Source organism: Crocuta crocuta, unplaced genomic scaffold (genome assembly GCF_008692635.1).
Source record: "Crocuta crocuta isolate KB4526 unplaced genomic scaffold, BGI_CrCroc_1.0 scaffold93, whole genome shotgun sequence".
NCBI lineage: Eukaryota > Metazoa > Chordata > Mammalia > Carnivora > Hyaenidae > Crocuta > Crocuta crocuta.
The window spans coordinates 6130532-6150386 of record NW_027529641.1 but is presented as its reverse complement, the minus strand read 5'-3'; the positions used below and the strand labels follow the sequence as shown (position 1 = coordinate 6150386).

The 19855-nt window shown below is 49.0% G+C and overlaps 1 protein-coding gene across 1 annotated transcript in view; it reads left to right on the top strand.

Moving 5' to 3' along the window:
• The first annotated feature begins 2248 nt into the window (after positions 1 to 2248).
• The window catches only part of ADAMTS17 (ADAM metallopeptidase with thrombospondin type 1 motif 17), a 335153-nt gene continuing 317546 nt past the window's right edge, over positions 2249 to 19855 (top strand). Inside the window, exons 1-2 of the mRNA XM_077762416.1 lie at positions 2249 to 2320; positions 13560 to 13725. Coding sequence (XP_077618542.1) covers positions 2249 to 2320; positions 13560 to 13725 — 238 coding nt within the window. The remainder of the gene's footprint in view (positions 2321 to 13559; positions 13726 to 19855) is intronic.

Below are 19855 nucleotides of genomic sequence, written 5' to 3'. Positions count from 1 at the left end.
GTGTGTAGCGTTCAGATTTGACTACGGCTTGCCCAATTGTTCTTCAAACTGGCTGTGCCAATTTACACTCCCATCCACGGGCAGGAGAATGTCTCCAAGTCTTGCTATTTCCAAGCTCTTTGGTTTTGGATATTCTGGGGAATGGAACAGTATTTCGCTGGTGTTTTAATTGCATGCTCCTATGGACTGCTGCATTTGCACATCATGTGATAGGTCGATGATGACTACCTCAAATGGCAGAAGTAATTGTTCTTACGAAGCAGAGTGGCTGCTGCTCCCTGGCTTTTGGGGGCAGGTCTGCGAGGTGGCTCTTTTGCTAACAAAACTAACAAACTGAAAAGCTCACCATGAATTCTTCGGTCATCAGCAATGGGCGGAGGCTACTGTCAAGGGGGAGGGAAAAAGCTCCAAGACTTTTTTGTACCGGTGTGGACATGTGGTACCTAGCAGTGAGTGGCAGCCGGTGGAGCTAAGTGCCTAGCAACAGTCAGCCCCTGTGGAGGGCAGGGGTAGACAGAGCAGGAAATGACTCCATTGGTCATACCCTGGAGGACACACAGAGCAGTGAGTTTGCTACAGTAAAAGCAGTTGAGAACCAGGAACACAGTCGACTCCCAGGGTTAATTAAATGGCATTAGGGCTGGATAATTTTCACCTCTGGATTCCTTCTTTTATTTTTAAAAATTATTTATTTATTTATTTTTTTGGCAGGAGGAGANTAGTGTGCAGGGCCTGATGTGGGCCAAGAGATCACGACCTGAGTGGAAATCAACAATGAGACCCTTAACCAACTGCACCACCCAAGGCTCCCCACCTCTGGATTCCTTCTGATTAATTTTAGATTTTGAAAGGCCCCAAGCAGAATCCACTGAGTGCTGTAACCTCTCTGCTTTGAGAAAACAGTAACAGGCAGGACAAGGAGGGGAGCGGGGAGACCTGAGAACAGGGAGTGTTTCAGTTAATTCTGTTTTGTTTTGTTTTCTACAAGATGCTCCTCAGGAAGCTAAAGGGATCATCTTTCTTGCAAATCGCAGTTATACTCTGGTGGGAAAAGAATGAACTCATTCTGTTGCTGGAAGATTCAAGTCCAGGCTTTGACACTTTGTGCGAGTTCCCTAACCCATAAAATCGGGCTAACATGGCCTCCTGCCTGCCTTTGAAGCCTCTTGCTGTTTATTGTAAGCAGCACCGGGCTGGAAGTCAGGACCCCGTTCTAGCGCTTGTTAAACTCACTGGATAACTTGGCAAGCTCCTTAAGCTCTCTTCCCTTTAGTTTCTCAATCTGTGTAAGAGGGTGTGATCGTGCCTGTACGAATGGCTTCTGTGACGATAAAGAGGCCAGGAGGTACGAGGGGTAAACATGGATAGACACCAATGTGTTGTATGTAAACATGGATAAACACCAATGTGTTGTATGTAAACATCAAGTGTGCAAGGAGTATACAGCTACAAACAACCCAAATTAGTTTTACTCCACTTGCGGAGAGAATATGGTTTTATGGATGATACCGGTTGTCCAGGAAGATTTCTGGCCTGTCTTCTTGGGACCCGGGGCAGCAGAGTCAGGGACAAGGAGACAAACTCTGAAGACCCAGTCAGGTGTCCCCCCTGGGCTAGCGCAGCTCTAGGAGGCTCCTCGCGCCACCTGGTGTCGCGTCCCCGCCACTGCCCAGAAACCACGTGTAAGAAAGTGCTTACAACCTAACTACGCACCCTGGTTTAGACTTGTCCTAGCCAATGGGGAAGCGGGAGGCGGGGCAGGGGAAAGCGAGAGTCCAATCGCCTCCTGTTTTCCGAGGAGAAGGCGGGGCTTGGGATTTACCACGTTGGGTTTGTCCGCAGCGCTAATTACTTTTTCCAAAGGCTGGAGGGCTTCACTCCGGCTGGCGCCGCCGCCTCGCGCGCTCAGAGTCTGCCACGATCTTCTGGGGGGCTGCTCCTCCCAAGTACCATGTGTGACGGCGCCCTGCTGCCTCCTCTCGTCCTGCCCTTGCTGCTGCTGCTGGTTTGGGGACTGGACCCGGGCACAGGTAGCGCTCCTTCGCCCACCGCCCCTTCCTCGCCGGTGCCTCTCGCGGCCACCTTCCATCTACGCTCCCGAGGCATCTTGGCGGCCCCCGCCTGCCTGCGCGGCCCGGGACCCGCGGCGGACCGCTGACAGCGCTCGGGGCCGAGGGGGTGCGGGCTGCGGTTGGAGGACCGGGCTCCAGGCGGCTCCAGGGCGGCCGCGCAGCCGCCGGGTCTCCGGATGCCTATGCCNGTACTGAGCCACCCCGGTTCCCTCGTCTCGCTCAGCGCCTGCGGCGCCGGCGGCGGCCTGGTACTGCCCGTGCCCCCTCCGGGTCTGCGCGTCTGTCTGTCGTGGCGTCAGGGGTGGTCCCTGGGGGAAGGTTGGGATGGGGGTGGGGGCGCTTCGGTGGGAAGTTCAGCCTCCAGGGGTGTTCTCCTGCGGTCTGGAGGGAACCTCCCCTCTTCCTACCCTGACCTTACAGAGGGTGTCTGAGCAAAGGGGATGGGAAAGGAAGCGTCTGATTATCCAGTGCCTTCTGCTGGCTGTATTGAATCTCTGAAGTGCACAGGGACTGAGCTGTTCTGGGTTGCATACACAGCAGCCCGCCCAGGGGAGCACGGGTCTAGCGGAGATGAAACCTGTCAGGCGCCTGGACTGAGAGGCGCACTTTACCCAGGTGTAGAGAGAACACTCTTTATGTCCATCTGCACAGGTGTGTATGTGTGCGCATCCTGGGGAACCCTTACAGGTGTATATCTCATCTATTCTTGGATGTGGGGTAGGGTAGTGAGCATTCAACTCCCTTCCGTCCTTTTGAGGCTTTACCCGGAGAAGGAAAGTTTGGAGGGCTCCAGAACAGGCCACTCATCTCTTTTTAGCTGAAAGGGGAGATCCAAGAGAGGGAGTGTGCTTACCCTTGTTCCCTTATACCGCAAGCAGGTATTTGTCTGGTAGCCGCCCTCAGCCAGGCCCCAGGGGTGCTTACCATTGGTGATAAGACCCCCTTCCTGTCCCCAGAAGCGCTCTTGCCGTGGCAGTAGCTACCCCACCCTGGGGACCCTACCCCGCTACATTTGAGGCACTGCCACAGTGCTTGGAGGGGCCAGGACGTTCTTGTGCACCCCTGCCCCGTTTGTGCTTCCATTTGCTCGCTGTGTGCTGGTGCCCAGCCAGATGCCTCTCAGCTCCTCCCTTGTGCCCCCAGGAGCACACATGGCTGGCAGATGGACTGCCCCGCAACAAAGCTTGGTATCGGCTCAGAGCATGAAACGCACCAGTTGTTTATCTTGTCATGATCGGCCTCTGGGGACGCAGGGCCTGATACTGTTTTGCATCTGTCCTTCCCTGGCAGAAGAGATTGCTGCCCCCACCTCTGCCTTACCTTGCTCCGCCGTCTAGAATTCTCTAGCCCTTACCCACATAGTACACAACTAGTCTTTGAGAATCTACAGCAGAGCTGGAGAGCCCAGGGGTCCAAGTCTGTATGTAAGACTTCTGCTTTCTTCCCAGCCATGTAAAGGAACTCTGGGGGTGATTTCCTGGGATTGGCTTTCATGGATTCTCCTTGCAGGACTTTTCTGAGTTCCTCATCAGCATGATCTACTTTCTGCTGGCCTGGGAGAAATTGGCGTCTTTGGTTAAACAAGGAAAACGGACCGTGGAGGAAGCCTGTTAGGAGCTAATGTGGAACAGGGGCAGAGAATGTGGGCTGTGGGTGAGGAGGCTTAAGAAGGAGTGAGAAAGGCTCAGATCACCGGAGGACTCGGGTCAAGGCTGTATCATGTTCTGGGAGGGACTGGAAGGCCCACATCATTTTTCCTGTTTTTGCCAAAGTGTTTAAAGTCTAGGTCACATCACTGTACTGTACATGGAAACATCTGAATCCCATTTGCTGTGGTTTAGTGAGTTTCTCTGGAGGTCAGAGTTTATACTTTGTGGTGTAAAGTTTCCAGCGAGGAGTTATCTGTGAAGGAGCTGAGGGTGGAAATCTGGATACCCTGGACTCCAAATGCTCACAGAGTTGAAGGCTGGGCCTTTTCACAGGTGGCAGCAGAGCTGCCAGAGAGAGGCTCACCAGTCCTCCCGAGTTCGAGAAGGCTGTCCTTCCCCTCAGCACCATGTGAGGGCGCTGTGCTTTAGATAAAGGAACCCCGCCAAGAGGCTGAGTTCAGCGTGTGCCAGCCGCCGGTGTACCTCTGAGACTTTAGATTCTAAAATTCCTGCATGACCAGACACTTCTGTTGTTTAGTCTGCTGTGTTCATCCTGTTCGTGTGAGCTGGATGCCGGACACTTCTTCCGAAGTACACTCGAGGGAGGAAGGGCTGGAGGCAGGAAGGAAGAGACCACGTGGTGACTGGGAGTGGACTCCTTGGTGGCAAGGTGGTCCTGGAGACATGTCAGGAAAAGAAAGCAGCAGGAACTCAGGCTAGCCACGTTTGCATTGCACTCTACCTTGCTTTGATTTTGGTGCTCACATGCACTTGAGACAGTTCAGGTGGGTGGTAATGTTGTGTTAATCACTGCCGACTGAGGTGTGGAGATTGTGGTGTGTGTGGTGTGTTTGTCAGGACAGGCTGCAACCACAGGGTGTGGGAGAGGAGTCATATCAAGCAGGAGATTAAAAAAAATTTTTTTAAATGTTTATTGTCTTGAGAGAGAGACAGAGTGCAAGCTGGGGAGAGAGCAGAGAGAGGGGACAGAGAATCTGAAGCAGGCCCCAGGCTCTGAGCTATCAGCACAGGGCCTCACACGGTGCTCGAACTCACAAACCATGAGATCATGACTTGAGCTGAAGTTGGATGCTTAACCGACTGAGCCACCCAGGCGCCCCTCAAGTAGAAAATTTTTGATGTCCGCAGATGGGAGCGTTCCAAAGCCTCCTTGTATCCAAAGATCATGTCGAGCCCCAGGGCTGGCAAACTTTCTGTAAAGGACCGAATCATCAATGTTTTAGGCCTTGTGGGGCATATGGTCTCTGTCACGGTTAAGTCCACAGTGTCCTTTTAGCAGAGACACAGCCGTAGACAGTAAATAAACAGATGGATGTGGCTGTATTCAATAAAACTTTATTCCGACCTAAAGTAGCAATTAAATCCTGACGCATCACAAACATCTCCCAAATGGCTTGGTGTACAGTGTTTGGTGCAGAGGTGGGGGAATGTTCTGTTCCCTGTTGCACAGCATCTGTGCTGTCTTCCAAGATGTTTGGTGTCTGTTTAAAGGAAGGAGATGCATGAGTAGCATAGATAATTACTTGTTTGTGGGGCATGAAGCACAAATCTCATGCTCCAGTTAGCCCCTCCTGCTTTTGACTGTGGGCCGAGGCGTGGGCTCCGTGATGTTCTCCCTGTCTCTGTCTTATCTTGAAAAGCCGTGCAGGCTGCGTTTCTTGGCTCTTCAAAGACTGTAGGTGCAAATATTAATTGTTTTCTGTTTATGCTTCTTCATTTTATTTACATTTCAGGGAGTCCTTAGACATCACGTAAGTTTTTGGAAGAGTTTCTATAACCATATAATTTCAAAGCAATGAACTTCGGGCATGTGAGGAAGGTATTTCCACCCCCAGAGAGTTTATGTAAGCTTAGATCAGCTGCCTCCTGTGAATCAGACCAGCTCATGGAAGGCCCCCGGGATTGGAATCCAGTTAAACTTCACCTGAGCGGGCAGCTGAGCTGGAGCTTTAAGGGATAGAATGAGTGTCAGTCTTGGAAGGGCTGTGTTCCTGGTCTGAAATGAGTGAATGGAGGGGAGGACACTTGAGGACAGAGAGCAGGGGAGGTGCCTGCCAGTGGGTTTGGTCTGCTGAATGGCGGCCCTTCTCCCTTAATGAGTATCAGCTCAGGGGAGTCCAGCCACCTGAATCTGTCCATTGCTTCTGGGCTGAGGCCGTGGCCTGCCAGTGACGTGCTGCAAGAGTAGTCTTGAGATCAGACGGGACACCCAGGAGCTCTGGGCTGTGAAACTTTAAGAAGCCGTGCCCATTTTCCAGGCCACCCCAGAGGGATGGAGAGGTCAGAGATGTTCCTCCTTTCTCTGGAGTCACAGCCACACTCCGTGAGACCCTTGCTTGGAGGCTCTCTCGTCCCGGTTGGTCACTGAGGTTGACCTCCTGGCCCAGCCCACCCTGGCTCTGGCTGGTCTGCTCTATCACAGTCCAGGGAGCCAATTTTGTAGTGCGTCATTTATGGTGTATGTGGGAGCTTTGCAAGAATGTTCTTCTCTGTTCGGTGGGCTAGACAGATAAAAGCAGAGGGAGGCTGAGGTCAGCCAGTCAGTGAGCAAGTGGCTTGGAAGAGGCGGGGGCTCCATTCTCAAGAGAGCCTGCCTTTGCAGGACTCCTCTGATGAAGGGGCAGGTTTGGGAGGTGGCCGCCTCTCCCGTTAGAGAACTCAAACTCTATTTTGATTGATTACAAAATTACCCAGCTTTTTGATACAGCATCACTTGATTGCACACAGCTGAATAGGAATCCGCCGTGGCAAAAATTGTATGGAGGCCATTTGGAAGGGAGCAAATAGCCCAAGTCACGGTCTTCTACATCATCCTATTGGTACAGGTGTGGGGAAAGCACAGAGTCCTAAGAGATTGATCAGTTAAGATTACTGAAGAACTTACCACGTACAGCATAAGTGCATTTAGAAAATGCACGCACATTTTTAAAGCTTTGTGAAAAGACAATAATTGAGTGGATATTAATGAAGGTAAGGAAAGTAAGGGAAAGGACTGAAATTTGGAGGGATGGGAGAATTCTGAGGCATCCCACCTCTTCCTCTGAAGGATGTTATGTGGCCTCGTGACTTCTGTGCTCACTACTCATGGGCATCACGTAGGCCGCGTAAGTCCTACCTATGGCACGTAACTAGATTTCCCCGTCTGAACTTTTATTTAGTTGGCAACATCTTAAGAGAAAGAAGTGCAGGATGGGATGATAAACCAAAGACGTCTTAGACTGATTGCATTCTTGGGGCTTGTTTCCTGAGCTTTGAAATGCTGCAGCTGCCTGGCTGGGGACGTGTGCAAAGGGGGGATGTTTTGGAGCCAGTCCGTCGGAGGGAACCACACAGTCACTGGCTATCCTTTCCCCGGGCATGCCTCTGCACGCAGATGCACGGTCACGTTCTTGTGCTTTAGGAAATGAGGCTGCACGGCCGTTTGGGGCTGTGATCCGAAGTGAGCCACCTCCTCTGAACGTTCCCGTCTGCAGCCAGATGACGGGTAAATAACATCAGCCTTATGTGGCTGTTGATAGAATGAAGTAAGATCGAGTCTGTGAAATCATTTAGGGAGAGGGCCTGGCACATTAAGGCATTAAAAACAGGTTTCTTCTGTTGCCCTACGGGGCCCAGACTTTTCCAGTTATAAATCAGCCAATCAGTCAGCACTGTTGCCTAAATGAACAGATCATTATCACACACCTGCCTGTGGGAGGACACTTTGGGGGGCTCAAGGAGGAATACAATGTGGGCCCTGTCTCAGAAGGCAGCCCAGGTATGCCCAGGAAGGAAGGTGTACCAGAACCTGCAGGGTGGTAGAGGGCTGGGGTGGGGTCTTCAGGGAGAAGGGGCCTTGGCGGGGAAGGGGTTGGGCCCAGGTTTTAAGAGGGAAGAGTGACGGCAGAGCCTCCACGGCCGGGTCTTCCCCAGATCAGGGGCCCACGAGGCGGCTGCGGGGTAGGGGTGGTAATTTAAGGAAATGGTAAGAGATGAGCTGAATGGACAGGTGTGTGGATTAGATGAGGCGGGCCCCTGGGTACCCACCTAAGGCATTTGGAATGTCTCCTAGAGCAGCAGTTCTCGACTTTGAGCTGGCATCCACCTTCCCTGGGGGATCTGTTACCCTGGTGGGTAGGCCCCACCTCCAGCGCTCTCCATCCAGCCTGTCTGGATGGGCTCAAGAGCTTGCATTTCTAACATATTCCCAAGTGCTATTGTTGGTTTGGGACCACATTTTGAGGACCGCCAGCCTAGAAACGATGGGGAGCATTTCTGGCTGTTGACTGGGGTCCCCTGGTGACAGCAGCGTGGGGGCCCCTAGAAGAGGAGAGCATTTGGAGGCACTAGGCAACAAGCTTAAGCCTTGAGTGGTGGAGATGGGAAGGAAGAAGCTTCTGCAGGAGAGATTCTGAAGGAAGAACTGAGTGTCTGTGACCGATTCCAGGGACCAGAAAGAGAGAGAGCCTGGCAGTGACTGGCCCATGTTAAGGACGGGGAAGCTGGCCTCAGAAGGAAGACCAAGGATCTGTTTGGGCACCTGGCATTGGCAGAGGCAGTGGCTGAACTTTGGAGGGGGGCTCTGGATGGCACCCCAGGAGAGAGGCAGTGGGACTCGATGCGAGGGTTGGGGAGCCTCTCTTCTGCAGGAGCTTCTCTGAGGCCCCCCCAGAAAGTTGGAGGCAGGTGCAGGTGGGCCTGCGGTCACAGGATTGTTTTCCCTTCTTGGAAGCAGACTTGCTTACACTAGAGGCAACTAACAACCCCATTTGCTCCAACCTCTCAAACCACCCACGCTTGCCTATTGATGGGGAGCTAAGACCCACACCAGGTAACCAAGGAGCCACAGCCTCCTGACGACAGGGCTCAGAGGGCTCCCCAGGGACTGAAACTCCAGTGGGGTCTTTATGGGACAGCAAGGTATATAGTCACGGGGTGTCCTCCCTGCACACGTGTGTGTTCTTCAGTTCTAGAGCATCCATATGACAGATGTGTTTCTTACATGATCTTAATTGTCTATGTGATGCTGACAAGTTGTGCTGATGTTAGCAGATGATAAAAACCCTTGTGCACTTTGTGCATTTTCCACACCACAAGGAGAGCCAATTCTGCTTTGGAGGGTGGGGTGGGGTTAGTTCAAGGCACCTGGTTTGTAATGCTTTCCTAAGGCAGTGCAGAAACCCTTCGAAGCAAGCACTCAGAGCAAAGAGAATTGAGAAGGAGCCATTCCGAATGGTTAGAATAGCAGGTGGCATTTTATTTGACATACATTCCTTTGGTAGGAGACCACATCTTAGAACACTCTAGATTGCTCTTTTAAGAGCATCGTTTCATGGAGGATTATTGTGTCCTTTAGAACCAGGTGGCCTCGGGCTTCCAATTCTGTCTGCTGCCAGTATTCCTATACTGTTGTGTCTCTTGAGATGAAGTCTGCAGGCCTCTGCCATCAGGCTCCTAACCACTGCTCCCTTGCTGCCATCAGTACAGCATGGGGACCTTGGAAGAACATCCCTGTGTCTCACTTCTCAGCATAGACCATGACCAGAGGATTAATGCAAATCCAGGTGGCCCTGCCCAGCTTCTGGGGCCACAGGGCAGCACTGGGCTAGAAGCCAGGGCAGGGGGCAGAGTCCCATGGTCAGAGGAAGGTCTAGGTTCATGCAGGCAGTTCAAATCCAGGCTGCTTCCAGACATCAAAATCAAGTGCATCTCCGGCACTCACTTAAAAGGTAGCACAGTGGGGGATGCCTGGGTGGCCCAGTTGGTTAGGCATCCGACTTTGGCTCAGGTCATGCTCTCACAGTTTGCGGGTTCGAGCCCCGCATGGGGCTCTGTGCTGACAGCTCAGATTCTGGGTCTCCCTCTCTCTCTGCCCCTCCCCCATTCACATTCTGTCTCTTTCTCTCAAAAATAAAAACATTAAAAAAAAATTTAGAAAACAAAAAGCACAGTGGTTTCCAGCCCCAGCTCTACTTTGAAATCTGCCGGCAAGCTCATAATTGCAATGTTGGAGTTCTACCCCCAGGGATTCAGACTCAGTTGGCCTGGAGGGGGTCCTGGGCATCGGGAGTTTCCACAGTTTGCCAAACAGCTCCAATGTGTGGCTGGGCATGAGAACCGCTGAGTTAGGGAGACTACAGAAAGTTCATGCTGGTCCCATCCATTTGATTCTGTTCTATTCCACTCATACTTTCTTGAGGAGCTGCTAGGTGGCAGACACTGGAAAAATAAGGAATAACCGTGATCCTCTCTCAGAGGAACACATGATTAGGTTGTGACAAATGCCTCCTAACGCAGCGGAGAGTGGGCTGCGACACAGAATGCTAGTGAAAGGGTAGGGCTTTGGCAGGAAGTGGGAAGGTCAGGGGAGGGTAAGGAGGGCTGCCAAGTATTTGCCCTGGGCCTAAATTGCATGTGCGTAGGGGCACACGGGGCATTTTTCAACAGAACATTTTATCATTGGTAATGCGATGGCAGGATGAGCATTAGGAGATACTTCAGGGATCCTAGTGACAGACAGACTCGGGGAGGGGCAAGACAGTGTCTTTCCTAGTGCCTGGCCCCTGCCCTCCTGGGTGCTGGTCCTGGCCACAGTTCTTGCACGTCAGGTCCCAGGAGGGTAAGTAAGCTACTAGGGAGAATGCAGTCCATCAGTCCCCGTAATCACCTTACCATTATTCCCATTTCTTCCCCTAAAGGTGTAGGAACCAGCATGTCGGCCCCTCCAAAGGAACCTGCTGAAGCAGAACTGAAAGGGGCTAGATTATGCTTCTGTGTACGTACTTGCAGGCTTCCTCGCCAAGGGGCTGGGCCCCTATCTTGTATTGCATTAGAAGTGCTCACTGCCACCCCACCTTTTTTAAAAATTTATTTTGAAAGAGAGACAGAGAGAGACACGGAATCCCAAGCAGGCTCCATGGTGTCAGCACAGAGCCCATTGTGGGGCTCGAACTCATGGAGTGTGAGATCATGACCTGAGCCTAAATCAAGAGTCAGACGCTTAACCAACTGAGCCACACAGGATCCCCTACTAACTGGCATTTTACCCTGTGGCTTGTGAATGCAAACACTAGATCGGTATGCTTCCTGGCTTTGAAAGTGCTAGACCCAAGGGGGGCCCGTGGCCTCCCAAAGCCAGAGCATTTCAGGAAGAGTCCAGGTTGAGTGCATCCTCTGGAGAGCATGGGGCTCCTTTCATGTGGGGCTCATCCCACGTGCTGGGCCATCCCTGCCAACTATTTCAACACGTGGAAGTGTCTGCCACAGTCACGGAGGTGTGTGTTCTGCACTGAGGCATCTTTAGGTGTAGTTGCAATGGAGCCCTATGTACCCCCATGGCCACCTTCTGCATCCGCTTCAGTTTCCCCAAAGTATCTTCGTGAACAAATTCAAGTTTTTACTTCAAAGGAGAGGGAAGAAAGCCATGCTTCCCTGCGGGTCACGCAGTGCCACTTTAAAACAGTTTTATTTGGGCAGTAAAATCTCTGAGTTGTTCTTGGCAGAAGTTGTAATGAAATGGAAACCTTGAGATCCGTGTAGAGCTGTAAGTAGGTCTCCCCTGTGTTTTGGGGGCTCAAGGCTGTAGGCAATCTTCTTCGTTGGTCCGATGTACTTTCACAGAGGCTTGGTATCCAGGCATCCTTTCAGAATGTACAGGAGGTCTACTGTTTGGATGGAGGGAGCTCTGTCCTTGAGATCAGAAGACTTGCTGGGAGGGAGAGCAGTGCTTCTCAAAGTATAGTCCACGGACCGGTGGCATAAGTATCATGCAGGGACTACTTAGAAATGCACATTCTTGGGGCCTACCCAAGACGTCCAGGTGATTTTCATGTGCATTGGAATTTGAGAGCCCCTGCTTCAGTATGACACGGCCTTTGGAGAATAGTGTGGGGGAGAGAGAAGAGATGATGACCATTTTAGCCTGAGACTAATCTGCTTGATCTACTGGATCTGGTTAGCAAAGATGGTTTGGGCATCCACCTAGAGGAGGCGCTGTGTCCTCTATAGACCAGTGTGCAAGCATGGGTCCTCCTCCAGCCCCGGCCCAGTTGGGTTTCTTGTGGGGGGTTTATGTGGCTTTCTTGACACCTCAGAAGAGAAGCTAGTAGCTGGCAATCCAGGGAAGGACGCAAACTGGCTTTGGGCCATCAGCATTGGTTCTAAGAGATGGAAAAGTTCTCTGCATTCTGTATATTTATTTTGGAATTAATATTCATTCCACTAAAGCAGCAAATTAAAAATCCTAGTTCTTAAATTTTTCTGTCAGTTTAGAAATCACATCCTATTTAGGTGTGCCTATGTGGTTCAGTTGGTTACATGTCCAACTCTTGATTTACGGTCAGGTCATGATCTCATGATTGGGGAGACCGAGCCCAGCATCGGGCTCTGCACTGACAGTGTGGAGCCTGCTTGGAATTCAAGTATACAATATGATTCAACAATTCTGTACGTTTCTCTGCGTGCATCTACATAAGTGTACTCTTAATCGCTTTTATCTAGCAAGGTTTTTGCGATCCTTTTCAAGGAAGCTTTAGATAAGATTTGGCCCCACTTGTAAATTTGGTGGTTTACAACTTTTAAACCTTTAAACCTGTGTTGAGAAACTGAACATATTGTTTCCTTGTCAAGTTTTTTGGTTGGCCAAGGAGCCCTTTGTAAATACACTAAAGCGATTCCTCTAAACCTAATAAGCTAGTCCTATAAACATGGGAAGTCTTAAGTTTTCTTACACATTCTACTATTGCTTACAAACCTAATAAGACTTTAAAATCACACATCTAACTCCAGTGATGCACTTTAAACTAAAATCACAAATCAAATTCATTGGACACTCTGACGAGTTCTCTTAAACACTGCAAGTTTTTTAAAGAAAGTTTTTAATGTTTTATTACCTTTTTTTAAGAATGAGATAGAGCAAAAGCAGGGGAGGGACAGAGAGAGAGGGAGAGGGAGACACAGAATCTGAAGCAGGCTCCAGACTCTGAGCTGTCAGCACAGAGCCTGACGCAGGGCTCAGTCACAAACCTTGAGATCATGACCTGAACCAAAGTCAGATGCTTAACCACCTGAGCCACCCAGGTGCCCCAAACACTGCAAATTCTGAAAAAACATAGGAATCCCCTATCACAAAGCTTTTGCTACTACAGGACTGACTCCATCCTCTAATTCTTTTTTTTTTTTAATGTTTATTTATTTGAGAGGGAGAGCGCGTAAGTGGAGTGAGGGGCAGAGAGAGGAACAGAGAGAATCTCAAGCAGACTTGGCACTGTCAACACAGAGCCCGATGTGGGGCTCGAACTCCCGAACTGTGAGCTCGTGACCTGAACCAAAACCATGAGTTGGATGCTTAACCAACTGAGCCACCCAGGCGCCCCAGGCATCCTCTTGAATTCTAAATACCCCCAGGGATAAACTACAGTTTTTCCCGTTAAGGATGTAACCGTCATTCATTCCCAACAGTTTTGGTATTGCTTCCTCAAGTGGGCTTTTGGAGGATGATTTAAGAAATAATTAAAAAAAAAATTTTTTTAAAGGACGTTTCTTTTTATTAATAGTAGAGTAATACATTTCTTTTGAAAGTGAACCTGGAAAGTGGGTGCTGTGGTATACATCTCTGCACCCCCGAGCCCCCCCTCCCCAAACATGGCCACTGGGTGGGATGCTTCAAGTCACACAAAAGCGCGTTCTTGGGCTCAGTAAATCGGAGTAACCTGAAAAGCCAGAGCCCGGATGTGGGGACCAGGCCACGGCTAGGCCACCTTGCTGCCCTCGGGTTGTCCGCGTTGTGGCTGTGTGTGAAGGAGGATGACTCATGTCCCGTTTTCCTCTTTCTGGGCAGGTTGGCCTCATCCAGCTCGGGCAGGAGCAGGTGCTAATCCAGCCACTCAACAATTCCCAGGGCCCACACGGCGGACGAGAACACCTGGTCAGGCGCAAATGGTCCTCGACACCCAGCCCCTCCACCGAGGCCCAGATCCCTGGGCGGCTCTGCCAGGTTCTAACAGGTCAGTCTGGGGAACGGCAGGACTGACAGCACACACCGTTCGGTGCCGTTGCACATCCCCGAATGCTCTGAAGTCCTGTGAGCAAGAACTCGCCTTTCCCTGTATTTTGAAGCTATTTTGTTTATTGTCCCCAAGGCCACTGCCTTCTCCTCTCTCTGTGGATTTTGTTAGCATTTCATGCATGGTTCTAATAAGTCGCTTGGGGTGAGAACGCAGGGCTCTTGCATTCTGGGCTTCCGTTGGGAACACCTGTGGATTATCAGGTGTTTAAGAGTATGTCACGGTCACTGTGAAATGGACACTGTGTCACTAGCAGTCTTCCTCTGAGTGTCCCCTGATGAAGACGGATAAACGGTGGGTCACAGGTGGCATTTCCTCCCTGGAGGGCATGGGACCCCATGGCTGACCTCTGGGAGCTGTGCTTTTGGAGTTTAAAGACTTACCTGGATAAAAAATATATAGTGCATTGATTTGGTATTCCAACGACATTGGAAATACACCAGTGGTACGACTTACCTTTAGAACAACTTTGGTTTACAGGAACAAGCCTGCAGCTCAGCTCTGTTGTTGCTTGTAGACCTGATCTTACCCAGATAGCTGCCCTCTATTAGCCTAATCCGTATTCGGCAGGGAGGAATCTTGGAGGTGGTTTTGCTGAATTAAAGCCATCCCTGAAGCCCCAGGAGAGCTTTGAGTGGTGGAGAATGCCACCATCCATTAGATTTTGCTCTGCTCCTGCCTGTACCCTCACAAAAGTAGGTAAGGTAGACCTTAGCATAAAATGACTTGTGACTAAAAAAATGCTCTTTTTAAAAAACTTTTTTAATGTTTATTTTTGAGAGGGATGGAGCTCGAGCAGGGAAGGGTTAGAGAAAGAGACACAGAATCCGAAGCAGGCTCTGGACTCTGAGCTGTCAGCACAGAGCCCGATGTGGGGCTCGACCTCATGAGTGCGAGATCAGGATCTGAACCAAAGTCAGATGCTTAACCGACTAAGCCCCCCAGGCACCCCTAAAAATACTCTTTAATGGGAAACAGGGGTTTGGGTAATTTGCTTGGTTGTATGTCTCGCCTAATGTTGGTGTGTTATTTTAAGCCACCTGACAGTCTCGGTGGAGCATTTTTTTAAAAAAATCTGCTTTCAAAGTAAATGACTGTTTGTCTTTCCACATCTGGGTGCATTTTCTGCTGCTGATGTGAATACATTGTTTTAGAGGCAGGGGGATACGCAAAGGCACAGGGACTCAGCGCTGGCTGTCCGCAGGCATCACCCGGGGAGCTTTAACAGTCACTCAAGCCTGGGTCCTGCCCCTCGAGAGCTGCTTTCATTGGCCTCGGGCGCAGCCTGGGCAACTGGCAATTTAAAACCTCCCCAGGCGGTTCTAATGTTCAGCTGGCGCTAAGAATCACTGCACTAAGGAGTATTAAACATGAGTAATAGCACCCGTGGGCCATTAGAAGTAGGTTTTTGCAGGTGAGAATCACCAGGCAGGGCCCCACAATGAAGTCCAAGGGCAAATACATCTCACTCTCACTTTTGCCTCTATTCAAGCCAGCGCTCCTCCAGCTGAAAGCTGGGATCAGAAACCCAGGGTGCTTGTGGATGATACCGTGGAATATTTGTCTCCCTCCCTGCTGACATGCTTTTTAGGGCATGCGTGATACTGAGGATTGCTGACCAAATGGTACTTTGTGCTCAGGTTTGCATTTTTGTCCCCGAGGCTGGCTCCAAGGCACCCTTTTGATAGAGAGTTTAGCCTGTGATGAAGGAAATGAACAAAACCAGGATGAGGAGGATGGGAAAGAAATGAAACTAAACTAAGAGGAGCCATGGGAGGAATTTCTGAATTTGCTTAAAAAAATCCTCTCTCCTTCCCCGCCCTCACATCCCCCATCAGTGTGCCCTGCTGTGCCAGGCTCTGTCCTGGGCAGGAACACGGACATGGGAGAAAAGCATAGATTTCCCTTCTGGCCCTTCTTGCTTTCTGTGAAATACCCTTTAATTTTGTTGCTGTGTGGAGACAGACAGTGGGCCTTCTGATAAGTTTTGCTAGTCAGCAATCAATTAGGCCCTGTCTAGTGTGGATTAACTCTCTGGGAGTTCAGAAATTTAACTCTGAGATGTAGAAACTGAGAAAATCAATTTACTGGGGAACTAGCAAGATACATTTTTGGTTTCCTGGAACTATTAATTGGATTAATCATCCACGATTCCCGATGGGAACGTATTCTGTATGGCCAAACGTGGCTGTCAGGTGCATCGTGGTGCCTTGTCCAGGGTCTTGTGTTACCCCAACTTTGGACCCGGCTTGGGAGTAACCAGCTGGCTCTTGCAGTGAGGAGGAGGGTGATAATTCTTCCTCCTCCATGAAGCACTCAGTTTACCTGAGAGTTGAACTGTGGTAAGCCACCCTGTTCTCTCCGGGGACAGAGGGATTGACACAATGGAGGCCGCCTGGAAAGACCTACTGCCTTCTAGTAGGTACTACTGAGATTGCATTTTTAGCAGTCTTTGGGGCTCCCAGAGAGAGGACAGTATGGTCCTATTACCTTTACTGCCCCTTATTTTTAGGACCTTAACTGATCATAAAGCATCACTCCAGGTTGGAACTTGGCATGAAAAATATGGAGCCTGTGAGCCTTTCTTTTCTTCTTTTGTTTTCTTTCTTCTTCTGTTTTTTTTTTAATTTGTCACAGCACGAGGTTTTGACAGTTTTGAGGGCTACTCCCAACAACTAAAATGTTACTTTGAATATTTTGAAATGTTTCTCAATTTCGACTTCAAAACTTTTCGTCTTCTATGCTTATTTTAGTTACCCATTGGATTCTGTTTAGAATATCCCCACTTAGCATTTTCATGGACTGTAGTAACAGTTTCGATCTCTGCTCCTCCGTCATGGTCGATGTAATATGTGGATGGTTGAGGTAGTTGGCAGAACATTAATACTCCTTTGCCGCAAGGGACTGTGAAAACAGGAATTCTATCGTGTTTTGGTGGGCTCCTTATAACACAAATATGCCATCTGACAATGGTACCTGTGAAGACATTGATGCCTCTCTCTTTTTTTTAAATGTTTATTTATTTTGAGGAGAGTGAGAGAGAGCAGGGGATTGGTGGGGGGGATGGGGAGGGGAGAGAGAGAATTCCAAGCAGCCTCCATGCTGTCAGTGCAGAGCCTGATGTGGGGCTAGAACTGTGAGATCATGACTTGGGTCAAAATCAAGAGTCAGATGCTTAACTGACTGAGCCACCCAGGTGCACTTGATGTCTGCTTTATCCTTCAAGTTCTATTAGATTGTTTTAGAAGATCATTACAGTTACTTTGTAGTATTGTTTGGTTCATTTATAGCATTATAAAGTTAATTTTAGTGAGTATTTAGAGGATGCCACAACTCATCAGAAATTGTGTATTGCCAATTTATGCAGTAATTTGCATAACAACTGTGTTTATAATCTGTAATAAATAATTGGTCAGGACTTGTGTTTTGAATCCATTAAGATTCGTTTGGTTGGAAATGACAGAAATCAAACTGGCTTAAACACTAACAACATCATTGGCCTGGGCTCTGGGAACTGAGGAGTAGAGCGGGAGGTTGGACCTCAGCAGGCTGTGTAGGTGGGGCTTCTCAGCGGTTGCTTCTCTCTCTGACAGCTTGTCGTCAGCTGGCTTCTCTTGTGACAGAGAGGCAGCAGGGCTCAGGAGGTAAACTCGGCTGTTTCGTCTGGAGATGAGGTAGCTTGATTTGGGTTGCAATTTGGACTACTTTTCAGCTTGCCCCTGGCTCACGTGTCTGGAGGCAGAGCCAAAAGAGCTTCGGTCCCAGCCCCCAGATCACCATGGAGGTCTCATTATCTTTCATTCTCATCCTGGCTTCTTACGAGTCACCATATTGGTAAAAGTCTGGTGGAGTAGATTCAGGGCACCTCTACTCCAGGTCTGACCCATCATTTCAGCTCACATGGTTGATCAGATTTGGCGGTTTTCTTTCTCACAAGATCCTCCGTCTGATGTTGCTTAGCTCACCTGTGCTCCAGGGATAAATGTGGCTACTGGTCTTTGCTTATTTCCAAATCCCTCTGAAATTTGGTTCTCCTCCAAACCTCATTGAGACCTCAGCTGTCCAGTGGATAAAAATAAGGGGCACCTGGGTGGCTCAGTCGGTTAAGCATCCGACTCTTGATTTCAGCTCAGGTTATGATCTCACAGTTGGTGAGATCCAGCCCTGTGTTGGTCTCTGCACTGACAGTGCAGAGCCTGCTTGGGATTCTCTCTTTCTCTCACCCACTCTCTCTTCCTCTCTGCCCCACCCCACTCACACTCTCTCCCAAAGTAAATACATAAACTTAAAAAGGATTTTCATAGTTTATACACTGTTTTGTTGTTTCATGTTCTTCTGCATCTTAACTGGGAGAAGAACCCAAAATAAACGGAATTAAAATGCTACTTGGAGTTTTTCCATCTTAATATTTTAAGTGTTTATTTACATATAAAAACATTAACTCCCAAAGCAGACACCAATAGCTTAAGAATTATTATTCCAAGGGAAAGAAAGAAGAACATGCTAGAAGCCTGACTGTCTTTCTTGTGACCCCACAAGAGTCCCTTGATATCTCTGTGCCTCTCATAATTTGTTAGGGCTGCCAGAACAAAGTACTAGAGCCAGGTGGCTTAAACCATAGGCATTTATTTCCTTACAATTCTGGAGGCTAGAAGTCCAAGATCAAGGTGTTCATAGAATTGGTTTCTTCAGAGACCTCTTTCCTTGGCTTGTAGATGGCCACCTTCTTCCTGTGTCCTGACATGGTTTTCCTTTTGTGCGTGTCTGTGTGCTAATCTTCTGTTTTTATAAGGACACTGATTGCATTGGATTAGAGCCTATTGATGATATCATCTTCACTTAATTACCTTTTTAAAGACCTTCTCTTCAAACACTGTACTCTAAGTTGCCAAGGGTTATAGTACACAATTCAGCCCATGACCACCTCTGTGTTCTCATCTATCTTGTCTGCTTCTCAGGGTTATTGTCAAGGGGGAACACGCAGAGGAGGGGTGATGTGATACTTCCAGCTGTGCTGGTAGGGGGCATATTCTTGAGAATACTCACAAATACCTAAAACAAATTTAGAAGACATTAGAAACAGGCTGTATGATGGGACCATTTCTATAAGAATAGATGTCATAGTTGGCTGTTCATCTCCTCATGTATTTTTCTTGATAAACAAATACTGAAGGAGCTGCAGAGCTTCAGACAAGGTAGAAAGGACTGAGCCACTCTGACCTTCAGTCCCATCATCGGCAGCTAAGTAATGTCATCTACCTCTTAGTGGTTCCATGAGTGTTACAGGAGATAATGCACCTGTCACTTCACCACTAATAAATTTTCACTATTGTTGCAGCCACCATGCTTGTGATTATTATTCCTTGTGTACCCAGTCTTTATTGTCAGGGAACCACTTCAATGCTCTTGTTCTGTATTAAGTGGGAGAGAAAGAGAAACCCTGTAAGGCACTAAGCTACGAGCTGAAAGCTTCCATTATCCTTCTTGGGTCTGTCGTTCTCGCCTCTGGAACAAATCCACAATGAAATCAAGGAATCTCAGTGTTTCTAGACCAGAAGTGACCCTTTGAGGTCATATGCTTACATTTTTCCTCTCATTTTTCGTTTATTTGGCCATTAAGTATTTGTTGACCCTCTAGACACTGGGCACTGTGGTGAGCTTGACACAGTGTGGTCCCTGCCTCCGGGGAGCTTATGGTTTGGTGGAGGAGATAGGGTAGAGGTAAACAAATGTAGTGGGTTTAAATTATTTTTAGTTCTGAAATATTTAAAACAGGCAAAACACACGTACACACACAAAACCAGAAGTCCACGAGCCCAGTATTCAGACTTAACCAATGCTAAGATCTTCCCTATCTGCTTCAGAACTTTTTTCTTTTTTGAGAGAAACTAACATTTAAGGACATGACTGAGTGTCCCCCCAGCCCCGTCCCATACCATCCCTCTAACTTACTCCTCAGAAGAAACCACCATCCCGAGGGATACATTCCAGACCCCTAGTGGATGCCTGAGACCATGGATTGTACCAAGCCCTTTACCTATGTTTTCTCCTATATGTACGTGCTTATGAT